Source organism: Carettochelys insculpta, chromosome 4 (genome assembly GCF_033958435.1).
Source record: "Carettochelys insculpta isolate YL-2023 chromosome 4, ASM3395843v1, whole genome shotgun sequence".
In the NCBI taxonomy this organism is placed as follows: domain Eukaryota; kingdom Metazoa; phylum Chordata; order Testudines; family Carettochelyidae; genus Carettochelys; species Carettochelys insculpta.
In genome coordinates, this window is record NC_134140.1 from 23,959,690 (window position 1) to 23,974,727 (window position 15,038).

Consider the following 15,038-nt stretch of genomic DNA (forward strand, 5'->3'; position numbering starts at 1 on the left):
GAAAGGGATTTTTGAATCTTCAACACAGACTCCCAGGAAGAACAGGTTAATAAAACAAGACTGATCAGAAGAAGAGGGCCCCTTAGTGACAGAAGTACTCAGCTCAAGACAGGCATTTTTGTCTAAACTGAAAAAAAAATGGTGTTTCAAAACATGTTAATGATCTCATGTTAGCTAGCACAACCTTAAACACAGTTTACTATACACAGTACAGAGGTGGATTAGTATTTTGTGGAGCGCTGGGCCTGAGCAAGTAGGGACACCTCTCCACCCCTTCTGCCTGCCTTTCTGCCCACCCTAACTCCTACCAGGGGAACAGGACTGGGACACGGACACCTCCCCCTGCCCATCTAGTGTTCCTGCCAAGAAATGAGGTTGGGCCATAGGGCTTCCCTTACTCCTCAGCAGGAGTAACATCTTGTGCCTGGACCTCCCTCCCCAGCAGGAGCGCAGGGCAGGCAGAGCACGCCACAGCATTCCATTTTTCCCCAAGTGCCCTCTCCTCTAAATTCGGCCAATGGCTAATCTGCCACTGACAGTGATGTTAACACACATTTAAATGGTCTTGGTTTGATTGAAAATTAAATCAGTGTCACTGTAACTATGTTTAGAATCTATGTACCTAGATGGGCCGCATCATCATAACATGAGAAAGTGCCAAATTTTCACTGTCTTGGAAAAAATCTTAGGGTTACCATATGACGTTTCTAAAAAGAGAACAACCCTGCGAGGAAGTGTATCTGTACCACTATCTATCTACTCAAGTTGTATTAATGTGTTTACAATGTGAGTAGGTAGATACTGACACAGATGCACCTCTTCTGAGAGGTGTCCTCTTTTTTTGTTTTTATGGCAACCCTAAACAATCTTACTTTTGCAGCTCAGACATAAAAGATGTGTTTTAAACAATGAATCAGAAACGATAATTAGATACTTAAAGTATCTGCAGCAACAGAACATTGGAAACTGAAAAGCTTCCCATGTAATTCCTGGATATCCAGAGTCTCAAACTTCACATCAGGTATGAATGGTGTAAGTGTACAGTACCAAACTGAAAGCTAAAATCATGACAAAACCATATGGGCAGTAATTCTTTCTGTGGTAAACTTCTGAGGTTTTATCTGCTCAGAGCAGACTATAATGTAGCTCTTTCTGAGGCTGAAAGACACTGAGTTGACAACTCAACAGAACAGTCAACCACCAAGAAACTGTCACCAACAACGCACCCTTCAGAAAGGCCATTTAAAAGAGATGGAAACTTGGTGAAAGTGAAGGGTACTTTTAACCTAGTCAAAGAATAAGCGACCTGTTGATTTGAACACTGTTACCCACACATCAATAAGAGCAGCTGGTAACACTACTTTTAGGTTGCCTAGCACTATAAGACATTTAGATTGACCATCCAAATACACAACAATATAGTAATCACACAATAACATACTACTTTTTCCTTAGAACATTGGAAGACTAACAGGAACATTGCACAAAAAAAGAAAAATTAAGGTTACAGAGCCAACTGTAAACCTGGCATTTCCCGAATTTTTAGTGTTTGACTTTACAATCGTATTACTTCTCTCTCTGCCTCCATCTAATCTCACTTCAACCATCTGTTACCACTTGTCATTTTCATAGACTCATAGAACAGGAAGGAGCTTCAAGAGGTCAAGTGTACTCCTCTCCACTCATGGCAAAACTAAGCACTACCTTGGCCAACCCCAACAGCCCTTAATCTGCTCTTAAAAGCCTTCAGTGATAGAGATTCAACATCCTGCACAGGCAACTCATTCCTTAGCCACCTTGTCAGTTAGGAAGTTCTTCCTAATGTCCAACTAAATCTTCCTTGCTGCAATTTAAACTCATTAACCTCTGACAGCACAAGAAGCAAAGAGAATAACTTTTCTCCCTCCTCCTTTTGAGCAAAGTTTTAGGTACTTCAAAGCTCTTATGGCCCCTCTGAGTTGTCTCTCTTCCAGACAAACTCAAATTCTTTCAATCTTCCCTCATAGGTCTTGAATAATTTTTGTTGCTCTTCTCTGGACCTTCTCCAATTTGTTTGTATCTTTTCTGAAATGTAGGGGCCAGAACCTGACACAATAATCCAGCTAAAACATAATCAGCACAGAATATAATCACTCCTGGCCTTCTTTCATACAGTCTCTACCATGAAAAAAATATCACTCCTAGCCATATTCTGAATGCAATAGGCATCTTCTCATGAATTACAATGCACAGCAACGCCATTCAGAGGCTGTGTCTAAACTGATACACTAATTGTGCTCCACAATTTGCAGATATTTGCAGAAAACAGGCTTTCCTGACATTGGCCCAGGACATCCCTCAGGCATGGGTATTCCAGTAGAACGCTTCTGCTTTTCTGGAAGCAGTGTTGGAAAAATGGAAGCATTGTTTGGACATGACAAACAACTCTGCATACATTGGATGTGATCTCCTGACAAAAGCCTGCAGTCTAGACATAGCCAAATTTCCAATCCCAAACCTTGCTCAGAAATGCACTAACCATACTGCACAGCACCCTCCTGGACAATACAAGCTTATGTAAAGTCCATCATAGAAAATGAGATGCATAAATTTGAAATTACCTAAACACTCCAATCCAAACAAAACAAGTTTATTAACCACAGAAAGAGAGATTAAATGATTACATGTAACAAACATAAAATAAAGAATTAGTTGTAAGAAAATGAAATGGTAAAATGCAACTAATACCTGTTTAATCTATTTTACCTAACTTAACAAACTGAATTACAAATTAGGCACTTGTGTTCGATCATCCATTTGATTCCACTGATACGTGGTTGAGATGTCAGTTTGTCTTCTCTCTCCAAAGAAACAATTTATTGCTCCTTTTCTAAACACGGAGCACATCCCAGCAATGTCACACAGTAGTATTTTAACTTTACATACAATGTTGTCACATATTTTATTAGGACAATAATGAACAACTAATTGTGAGTTTTCAAATGATACCTCCCAAGGTACATTCTGTACAGAATTTACCATACACTTGTAAAAGACCTGGAGCTGTTAAAAGTGTCTGATTTTAATAACAAGTATCAGAGAGATAGCCGTATTAGTCTGTAGCTTCAAGAACAACAAAAAGTCTTGTGGTACCTTACAGACTAACAGATATTTTGGAGCATAAGCTTTTGTGGGCAAAGACCCGCTTCATCATCTGAAACCACTCCCCTCCACTCATTCATCTGATGAAGCGGGTCTTTGCCCATGAAAGCTTATGCCCCAAAATATCGGTTAGTCTACAAGGTGCCACAAGACTTTTTGTTGTTCTCTGACTTTAATAACGCCTGCTTAACATCCGCCAGAGGTACTACAGAATGTAAAGAGTGTTATTTGTACATACAGCGATTGCACCATCGATTTTCACACAAATGTTTAAGAACTTTGCTTTTTCCGCACTGTTAGTAATTCCACCATTTCCATTTTGTAATGGACTAATACCATAGCCAGAATTCTTGTGGTTTCTAGTATACTTTAAGTACAACATGGAATTGTGTCTGTTGCCCATAGATTTTGCCTTGTGCCTCTTGGCTTTCCCCATCAGTTTTCTGACATTTCTATTTATTCGCTTCTTTCCATTTGTAATAGGTAACGTGGATTTAACCAGCACTCTCCCTGTAAATCAGCTTTTTTTTATTTACAAAAAAAAAAAAAAAAACAGCATTGTCCCTTTCCTCAATTGTAGCTTTTGAGGGGATCTTGTAAGGCAGCAGTGTCCAACAGTAATTCAAAGCGCACCACACTTGTGGTGGTCTTCTTTCCATGTTCACCACACCATATTATACTATACAAAACTTTATTAAATAATATAAGAATATTGGTAGGTATTTCATACTAAAGTAAATGCCCTCACATTATCCTTGAAGACTCTTGGAGATCGGGGAGATACTGGATGACTGGAAGAAGGCAAACGTAGTGCCCATCTTTAAAAAAGGAAAGAAGGACAATCCAGGGAACTACAGACCCATCAGCTTTACCTCAATCCCTGGGAAAATAATGGAGGGAAACCTCAAGGAAGCTGTTTTGGAGCACTTGGAAGAGGGGAAAGTGATCAAAAGTAGCCAACGTGGATTCACCAGGGGCAAGTCCTGCCTGACCAATCCGAATAGCTTCTATGACGAGGTAACAAGCTCTATGGACATGAGGAAGTCAGTGGGTGTGATATACCTTGACTTCAGCAAGGCTTTTGATACAGTCTCCCACAACATTCTTGTCCGTAAGTTAAGGAAATATGGATTGGATCCTTGGACTATAAAATGGATGGAAAGCTGGCTTGATGGTCAGTCCCAACAGGTAGTGGTCAATGGCTCAATATCTGGATGGCAGGCAGTTTCAAGAGGAGTGCCGCAAGGCTCGGTTCTGGGGCCGGTGTTATTCAACATCTTTATTAACGACCTGGATGAGGGACTGGATTGCACCCTCAGCAAGTCTGCTTATGACACAAAACTAGGGGGAGAGGTAGATACATTGGAGGGCAGAGAGAATCCAGAGTGACCTGGATAAATTAGAAGATTGGGCCAAAAGAAATCTGATGCGGTTCAACAAGGAGAAGTGTAGAGTACTACACTTGGGGCAGAAGAATCCCAAGCATTGTTATAGGCTAGGGACCGACTGGCACAGCAGCAGTTTGATGGAACGGGATCTAGGGGTTGTGGTGGATGAAAGGCTGGATATGAGTAAACAGTGTGCCCGTGTAGCCAAGAAGGCTAATGGCACACTAGGATGAATCAGGTGGAGAATTTTGAGCAGATCTAGAGAAGCAGTTATTCCCCTCTATTCTTCACTGGTGAGGCCACATCTTGAATACTGTGTCCAGTTTTGGGCCCCCCAGTATAAAAAGGATGTGGATTTGCTGGAGCAGGTTCAGCAGAGGGCAACAAAAATGATTAAGGGTCTGGAGCACATGACCTATGAGGATAGGCTGAGGGATTTGAGCTTCTTTTAATTTACAGAAGAGAAGACTAAGGTGTGATTTAAGAGGAGCCTTCAACTTCCTGAAGGGGAGCTCTAAAGAGAAGGGTGAGAAACTGTTCTCGGTGGTGTAGATGGCAGAACAAGGAGTAATAGTCTGAAGTTAAAGAGGGAGAGATGTAGGTTAGATATTGGGAAAAACTTCTTCACCAGGAAGGTGGTGAAGCATTGGAATGCATTGCCTAGAGAGGTGGTAGATTCTCCATCCCTTGAGGTTTTTAAGTTCCGGCTGGACAAAGTCCTGGCTGGGATGACTTAGTGGGGGTTGATCCTGCTTGAAGCAGGGGGCTGGACAAGATGACCTCCTGAGGTCCCTTCCAGCCCTATGATTCTGTGATCTAATCTTGTTTTTCTTTAGTGTTATGCATTTCTAAATATACCTCTGTATTATCCAGAATATTTGAATATCTGGCAACCTCCTGGTTCCGGGGCTACATGATATGAAAGAATTTACTGTAAAACAGAGTCAGCAACTCTGAATAATTCAATGTTGTAGTGAATGACTTCTAGCTCAACCATCAATTTTTAACAGCCCTCTAGCAGAAATCCTAACCAAGGGTTGGAAAACAGAAAAGATGCAGAAGAAGGACAAAAGGTATATAGGCTTGTAAAGGAAATATATTTTCTAGCAAGAAGACAATCTCCAGGACCGAGCAAGAGCTGGAGCAAATAGACCTTGTCTCCTTGGAGGACACGGACCAAACCCAAATGACTCCTCTCAGGAGCAATGAGGATACTACGGAAAGGGTCCTGCATTCCCATATCATGTTTCCACAGATCCGTACTTTTTTGTGCTTTCAGAAGCTTCTTTACAAAGTCTGTGTTTTTCTTAACTGGCACATATTTCCCCAAAGAATTAAAACAGAGTGTCCATGAGGGTGAAACTCTGAGGACAACAGGCTTAAACTATGTGAGAAATGCAGAATATTCAGCACAGGTTGCAGGGCAGCTAAATCATAGATTGGGCTGGAAGTTGGCTTAGAAACATGTGGGAGCCAAAGACTGGATCCAGTTACAGAATGGTGACAATCCACAATTTAAAAAACAAAACAAAAGGCTTCTCACTGTCCTTAACTCCGTTGGCCACACACACGTAATAGGTGCCTTAACCAGTATAGCTTATTCACTCTTTGGTTATGAGAATGAGCTACAGTGGGACAAGACCTTTATACCACTGCAACTGCATCCATCCTATCAGGGCTGTATCATTTTAACTACAGTAGCATAGTTAAAACAGCACAACTGCTGAGCGCAGAAAAAGCCCTGAAGTATCTGAACTACAGGTTTTGGGTTTGTTTTTTTTTTGCCAGTGTAAGTGACAACACAAGCACCAGTAACAAAGTTTTCAAAGAGTTGTTCCCTTTCTGTGCTGTAATTTTCATTCCCCATGTTAATGTTACTTGTATTATCACATACAGACAGAAACCTAGAAAGATGATTTCTCACGAGTTAAATGAGATTCTGTTAACACAACTGTACATTATTCATCAGCCATACGCTTCTTAGTATTGGAATTTTACAAGCCTATTTATAACTAACAAAGCTTTTGTAATTTGCCTTTAACTCTTTTAATGAAGAGTATTTTGCAATTTAATTATCCAGGCAATTTTTTCCAAGAACTAGGGTTCCTCTACTCCTTCTTTTAGAGTTTGACTGTTACCAGCACCTGCAAGAATCTCCTGCAAAGGGTAAGTACTGTCCTAGGTAAATAAGGGCACCCAAGTGGTTGAAGAAATGTGCCGGTATTACTATTCTCTCTATGAAACCTGCTATTATCATGCTTGCACTCAAAGTCGAGGAAGAAAAATTATGTACATGCTGGAGAGACAATTTACACAATGTAAGGGACCCAAATCTCTGCATATTCAAGAGGTGTTTGTTCACTTCATATTATAATAATATGGAACCAACAATAATATACTTACAGATATATGCTAGGATCCCAACTCACTCATCAGATCTTAAAAGTTTTCCATTAGAACCCCTTCCATTCTTGTTTTTAAACCCTTGGAGTGATTTATGGCAGAAGATACTTTTTATTTGGAAGGAGGGGACTCAAAACCATTTGGTTTATTTGTGGGAGTTGTTCTGGAAAATTATAGAAAGGTATTTTCATTTCTTCTCAGAGAATGGCTAAAATATGTCTTCTCTCTTACTCTCCTTACTCTCTTAGGAATAATAATTTATTGCCTAGGACCTTGGCTACTTACAGCCAATTCTCTGCAGACAAAAAATGCAAAACAAACCTGCTTTTAACAGTCATTTCCTTACAACTTATCCCTTTGTCACGAGGAAATGTCTCTAAGAATGTATGAAATGATGCAAAAATAATTAACTCAGGACCACTTCAGCTAGGTTTTATGAACAGACCCAAGTTAAAAAAAAAAAAAAAAAGAGCTCTACCTCTGCTCACAAGCTTGTCCAATAAAAGGCATTACCTCACTCACATTGTTCCTATCTTACCTTCACAAAGAGACAATGCTGTTCTCTATCCCTACAGGGTTTATGTTCAAAGGGCTCTTACGTGAAACCCTGCTCCCATTAATTTTAATGGAAGTTTTACAATTATCTTTGAGGGAGTCAAGATTTTCGCCATTGTCTTTAAATAGTTCTGCATTCACTCAGTTATCTAGTTTGGTTCTTTCACAACTCTTTACATTTAGGCAAGTCAGACAACCGGTTTAGCCAGTCCTGATCAAACAAACTATTTGAGGGTGATTAGTATTAAAACTGATTAAACAGGTTTGAGTTCTACATTCACTGACAGCTTGTTTACAAAATAATACACCAGTTTTACTCAACTTAATTTCATTTTTAAGCCAAATTCCCCAAATGCATATACTTGGCTATAGAAGGTATATAAACTTAGTAGTTAATGAGCAGGCTCTATCAATGCCCAATTCATGAACTTTAATTGTTCTTTCATGGTGATTGATTTAGCTAACAATAGCAAATAAAATCAGAGGACAAAGTGGTGGAAACCCTAAAACAGCTTTCTAAATTCTTCACAGTTTAAATATTGGTTTCCTTCATTCTATCTCACTCCTGCCACAAGAACAAAGCACAAACATTCCCAGATTTTATACTGAAACATCTCCTAAAATATACTGTAACACTTCAGGAAACATCTGTATTTCTGGTCCATGGCACCTACTTTTCGGTTTCCATTTCTACAGCCATCACTTCTGATCGGTACAAATCCATCTCTCTCTCATTTCTGACCTGAGGTTTTCCAGGTTGAACAATTCACCTCCTATACCACCTGTTTCCTAGGGAGCCAAACTACCTAAACAGGCCTCACTCTGCTCTCTTCTCAGAGGCTATGAACATTTCTAATTGTCCTCTTATGAGCTATCACATAGCTTTTTATTTATTATAAATATAAAAACATATTTATTCTTCAGATGAAAGCCTTACAGAGTAAACATCAGCCTTATGGGGCCTCACTTGGCCAAAATACTTCCAGTCCTTTCCAGGAAGGACTGGGCACCCCATTGTATAGAAGATAGTTTTGTTTGTATAATCAGAACAAAGTCTCCAAGTCAGTTTAAACTCAGATTATTTATCCCAAAATCTTTTTTTTTTTGTCTTATTCTGGAGAATCTAGTTTGAACTAGTACCTTGGACTTCCTTTTCTCTGGAGCTGTAACAGCCTGAGATAATTTGCCCAATCACTCCTGCACAAATGAACGCCTGCACATGGTTAAACTCAGAGATAAGAGGTTCTCTGTTGGCAAGCAGACAGGTGAGCAAATGGGAAGAGAGGGGGATTTTTGAATTGAAGCAGTTACCTGCTGAGAGTGTCCTTTGTGTGGCCAGAGAAGACAGCAATGGGCTTTGAGGATTTCAGTAAATATCCAGAAATCTGGTAACGCAGAAACGTAAGCAGAAAGGAAATGTTTATTCAGACGCAGTCAGGTTTTTTTTTTTTGGTTTTTTTTTTATTTTGGGTTTGGTACAGGGCCTCTCAGGCTAGATACTGTGCTGCCCGCCCCCCCCCATATGTAATGAACTGAATCCCAGGGAAGTAATTCTCTATATTTTATCTTATTTTCCCCCCTGCCACACTTGCCCTGTAACACCTAGCAATCAAGTATGTTTTATCATCTATTTCTTCTTTGTTCTGTTTATAAATCACCATTTTTAAGGCAATGATTTGGTTCCTGTGTCCTAGAGAAGGGTCTGTGTATATGCATGCCTAAGACTGAAAAATCACCTACAGGGATCCCTGTTTATTTTCAAGCTCTCTGTTAAGGAAGGATTAAGAACTTGGGGTTACCCCCAGAGAGAAGCTTCCCAAGTGTGTCTTCCTAGGTTCTGTAGAGAGGTTCTCTCGCTTGTATGGTGACAGTTGCCGCCCAAGGTCAGGGGATCTGTGAGCTTGGGAAGCTTTTAAACAGAAGCCTATACAGCCAAGGTAATTTTAAAGGTCTCTTGCAGGCCCCCTTCTTCTGCACTTCATGTGTTAGACTAGCAAAGAGCTTTGACAATCCTCTGCTGTTCTTAAGTTCATGACAGGCTGACTGCTACCCAGGAATTACATATAATATCTAGTCCATAGTGATATACAAGCTTGCCATATCTGTCACACACACATCTTGCAGATTTCTTTTTGTCCCAAATTAGACTGATGACTGGAAAAAAAAAACTAAGTACTTAATAAATTAGGATACCTAAAAACTCTGAACATTTTTAAAAGAGCTGGTTGCCCTCTTCAAAACTGAACTAGTCTCTCAAATTCCAACTGTTACATATAGTTCTGAAAAAAAACTGTGTTGCACCCATGTGTAAAAAGAGTGAAGCATGAACAAACCAGTGACTCAACCCTACAGGTCTCCAGTCCAAATACATGGATAGGCACAAAGCTCCAAGTAGCTGGGCTGGCACTGTATTCCCAGAAAGAACTAAAATCTGAGTCAAAGCAAGAACAGCTGACTTGACCAAGTGTTTGATGTATTAGCCATCTTGACCCACTCACAATGCTAACAAGAATCTTGTTAGGAAAATCCAATCAGATTGGATTTCCCAAAATTCAGGAGTGCAGAGATACTTCTTGCTCCCTAATGTCGGATTCTTCTGTAGGGCTTTTATAAATTCAAGGAAAGTTCCAACATCTAAATAATTAACTCATGGATGCACATGACAGTTTCTGGAAGGAGGAAGAATTGGCACTGAGTAAAACTGAGGCGAACTGGACACATTACAGGACTGGTAATAGGACATAGGAGCATCCTTCCGTAGGATGCCAGTTACAACTGGCTCAGGTAACTTAAAGGACGTGTCTACACTAGCTCAAAACTTTGAAATGGCCATGCAAATGGCCATTTTGAAGTTTACTACTGAAGCGCTAAAATACATATTCAGTGCCTCATTAGAACGTTGGCAGCCACAGCACTTCCAAATTGACACGGCTCGCCCAGATGGGGCTCCTATTCAAAAGGAGCTCGGCAACTTCGAAATCCCCTTATTCCTAACAGCAGATAGGAATAAGGGGATTTCAAAGTTGCCAGAGTCCTTTCAAAAAGGAGCCCCGTCTGGACGAGCTGCACGACAGCGAGCCGCATCAATTTCAAAGTGCCACGGCTGCTGGCACTCTAATGAGGCACTGAACATGTATTTCATTAATAAACTTTGAAATGGCCATTTGCATGGCCATTTCGAAGTTTTGGGCTAGTGTAGACATAGCCAAAGAGTAACAGAGAGGTAGCTGCATTAGTCTGTAATCTAACAAACCAAAAACAGCAGAAATGTAGCACATTAAAGACTAACAAAGTGATTTATTTGGTGATGAGCTTTCGTGGGACCGACCCACTTCATCAGATCAATCTCATTTTCAATACAGACTGACATTTGTAAGTACAGAGGATCAAAAAAAATGCAATAAAAACTGACAAATCAAATAGGACTAAAGGAAGGGGGAATGTTAAGTGTCCTGCCTGAGACAATTACAAGCATCAAAGGAAGAGAAGCAGTCCTTGTAATAGCAATGAAGGGTCCTGTGGCACCTTATAGACTAACAAAAGTTTTGAGCATGAGCTTTTGTGAGCACAGACTCACTTCATCAGATGCCTGTGCTCACGAAAGCTCATGCTCAAAACTTTTCTGTTAGTCTTTAAGGTGCCACAGGACCCTTTGTTGCTGTTACAGATCCAGACTAACACGGCTACCCCGCCGATACTTGAGTCCTTGTAATGTGTGAGGTAACTTATGTCTCTATTCATACCATGCGTTAATGTGTCAGATTTGAATTCCAATTCACAAATTTCTTGCTGTAATCAGTTTATAAGTTCTCTGTGCTCTAGGACACAAATTCTCAGGTCTTTAAAAGAATGGCCCACTCTATTGAAGTGTTCACTGATCAGCTTATGTGTATTGAGTTTCTTGATGTCTGCTGTGTCCATTTATTTTTCGGAGATGGTTTTGCCCACTCCGTCCAACTTACAAAGTGGCAGGGCATTGTTGGCACATAATGGCACATATAATGTTGCTGGAAGTGCATGAGAACGTGCCTTTTATCTTGTAACTAACATGGTTAGGTCCAGTGATGGTATCCCCAGAATAAATATGTGGACAAAGTTGGCAGCTGGGCTTGTTGCAAAGAAAAGTTCCAGGATTAGTATTATAGTGGTGCAATCATGACTGCTGGTGAGAATCTTAAGTTAGGCAGTTGTCTATAGGAAATGTGATAGGCCTGTCACCTTTCCTATAGGCAACAACCTAACTTAAGAAAGATTCCCACCAGCAATCACAGGCTACACCACTGTAATACTAATCCTGGAACTTTTCCTTCTGTCCTTTCCTGTAGACAACCACCGAACCTAAGAGGTTACTTTGTTTTGCAATGTCAAACATACATATGTGCATGCTGGCGAGCCTTTCTCTGATACTACTGTAGATGCCGAGACAGCATGAAGGAGGAAAGTGCCTGGTTTCAATTCCAGAGGGAAAAAGAAAGGAGTAGTTTAAGCAAGGTCCTTGTCCCAGATGGGGACAGAAAGGCGTGTAGAAAAGAGCAACTGACTAGAACTGCGGGAGGGCTCCAACCCTCATGATGTGTCAATGGCAAATTTCAGTTTTTCATATTGCTTTTTTAAAAGCCTAAAAAATTGCACATAAAAAGCACTTTAAAAACAGTATGTGATATGTAAATGAAGATCATGAGATAATGCATACACAAAAAATTGATGAATTAAATCTGCACTCACAACTTGATAGTGCTTGATTTTGCCGACTTCGTAAAGTTCTTTTAAGGTAATATTTTGGATATAATAAAACTGTTTACAGCTGATAACATACTGAAAACTGAATGAGACATAATAAATCAACACCATTTATGAAGCCATTACTATATGTATTGAACTATCCATCCGAGTAACAATTATTCTAGATTAAATCTTCAGATAAGACTGAAGTTAAAATTGTTCATTCTTCACTACCAGCAGAACAATTACGCCATTTCCCACGTTTCCAACTTCTCCTTCAGGAGATGCAGTGGCTAAGGAGCTCAGTGACATTCCTGAAGATTGAAACTTCAAGTCTTGCTCATTCTCACACGGAATAGTTATTTTCAGTGCGCCCATCTACAAAACAAGTAGCTGATATATTGGACTGGGGCAATTGAAGGTTGCCTTGGCTCAAACATCATGCTGGCCATATTACTGCCTGCTATTCCATTGTATATGAAAATGATGTGCATTAACCCTATCAGGCAGATGAGCCATGGTGAACTTTGATACCACCTTTCTGCAATTCGAACAGCATCAGCTACTATTTTGCTCTTTCAGTTTCACAGTTTCCATACTCTGAAAATTCATTTCAGGAAAGAGGCAAATGACATCTATTAACACACAGCTTTCTCAAAACATTTCTATTTATATTTGACAGTGATTAGGCACGGTTGCTTAAGCACCTACAATCGGCCAGAAACACAACTGGGTGGTCTGGATGAGTGTGATTGAAGTTATTGAGAAAGGCAGTCATTTATGAAGATATGCAGTGTTTACCCTTTTCTGAGGTATCCCACTATAAGACTTAACAGCTGTAGTAGTCTGGGGATACAGAATAGCTAAAGGTATCTTTAAGTTCAGTTCTTACCATAGAGACAAAGCGGACAATAGCAAACAAACGAAATCACAGGGAATAGTCATTTTCGACCATAGGGCACAATAAAACTCCAGAAAAATGAGTGGCAGTAAATAAGTGTTCAGCTCAAGAGTCAGACACAGATAAACATTTGAAAAGCAACACTTCTATAATTTTAAGAGTTTTGAGGGAAAGGAGTGCTTCAGGGTAGAAATTAAAAAATTCTTAGCATACATAAATATGAAGTTCTTCCAGTAAGTGGGGTGAAGAGTTGATGCAAATTTCCGAATAATTTAACACTTCATTAACAGCCAAAATTTCTAGCTATTCTAGTTGTAAAAAGTAATACTGTAATAATGAAGGACCTGTAGACATAACAAAATTATTCCACCATGGTTAAAGCAATACAAAGCCCTATTAGCACTAGCACATTTATGCTAATAAGCATGCTTATACCACTATATCTTACCCATGTACATAGAGACCAATAAAATATCCCAGCATAAGGCATCTACACTGAACCCACATCGGGGTTATACTGGTATACCTGTTTTAAAAGGCTGGCATATGCCTGACAGTTACACAGTTTTTTCTACTGGCGTACCTGGCCCAAAAAAAAAGCAGTAGTACTCTCCCCTGTCCCACAGCTTCTTCATGCTGTTAGAGTGGGGAGGGACAGCTCAGTGGTTTGAGCATCAGCCTGCTAAACCCAGGGTTGAGAGTTCAATCCTTGAGGAGGCCATTTAGGGGTCTTGGGCAAATAGATTTAAAAAGGCAAAAAAAATCTGTCAGAGATGGTGCTTGGTCCTGCCAAGAGGGCAGGGGACTGGACTCAGTGATCTCCCAAGGTCCCTTCCAGCTCTGTGAGATGTGTATCCCCATACTGCGATAGCTACAGTTTCTCTCTCCATCATGCTTCCAAGTCAGCCCTTTTCAAGTTAGGTTGCTTAATTATCGTAGTCATCTTCCAGGCTGAACACATCTAACTCGTGGACTAAAAAAGTCTAGCACACACATACCCTTTGAAGTTATTAATTATATCAAGTTAAGTAATTTCTTCTAGTACACCCCCTAAATTAAAGGTACACTTTGAAATACTACAGCATAGTTAATCCACCTCCCTGAAGGCAATAGGATGGTGGGAGAATTCTCCCTTAACCTCGAGCTATCTACACCAGAGGTTAAATCGGCTTAAATGAATAGCTTATGGGTGTGGATTGTTTTACACCCTTGAGCAAGTTACACCAATTTAATTTCCTAAAATACATCAGGACCTACCTTAGGCAATACCTGAGTGTTCAAACCTACAGCATTCTAATAAATATGTTAAAATGTAGTTGGACAAAGTGCTAAAATTATTTTTAAAAGGCACTCCCAGACTAGCTAACTGGATTTAAAAAAATATAATTCAAAATAAGAACATTGTGGGAGTAGGGTTGGCTGTCATCAACTCCCTCAAACTGCACCCCCCAAAAGTGATTTATAATTTTGTTTGAAAAGCTAAATATGCATCAGAGACATGGACATAAATCATACAACTTAAGCAGCCTGAATATGCAACAGTAATCCTAAAGCAAAAGAATCCCCCAAAATAACAGATAAGCAAATACCTTCTGCATTCTCTTTGTCTCTCTCTGTAAATTCTCTCTTACAGGCACTTTTCCAAATAATTTCCAGCCCAAATCATTTTGTTTCTCCAGTCTTGCGTTTTGCTTTCTAGAAAACAAATTCCTAAGAAAGAAAGAAAGAAAAAAAGGTTATAACATTTAAAAGGAATTTAACATTAACCACAAAAACAGTTAATTTCCACATTTTGTTTATTCAATCTGTGTATACTACATTGTCATGTGTAACACCACTTGTACCTTTAGAGTTTAAGTGGTTTCAGGGAAGGGATCCCCTTCTTTGTGTAGAACCGCAAACAAGCTAAGAACTGAAAGTCACCTCTA

At 39.8% G+C, this 15,038-nt stretch overlaps 1 protein-coding gene across 2 annotated transcripts in view; it reads right to left on the minus strand.

The window, feature by feature from the left end:
• The window catches only part of TBC1D14 (TBC1 domain family member 14), a 118,885-nt gene that overhangs the window by 61,027 nt on the left and 42,820 nt on the right, over positions 1-15,038 (minus strand). For both annotated transcript variants that reach the window (XR_012645328.1, XM_074992455.1), the window contains exon 3: positions 14,700-14,820. Coding sequence is in view for 1 of the 2 variants with exons in the window: in XM_074992455.1 (XP_074848556.1) it covers positions 14,700-14,820 (121 nt within the window). In the remaining variant the exon portion in view is untranslated. The remainder of the gene's footprint in view (positions 1-14,699; positions 14,821-15,038) is intronic.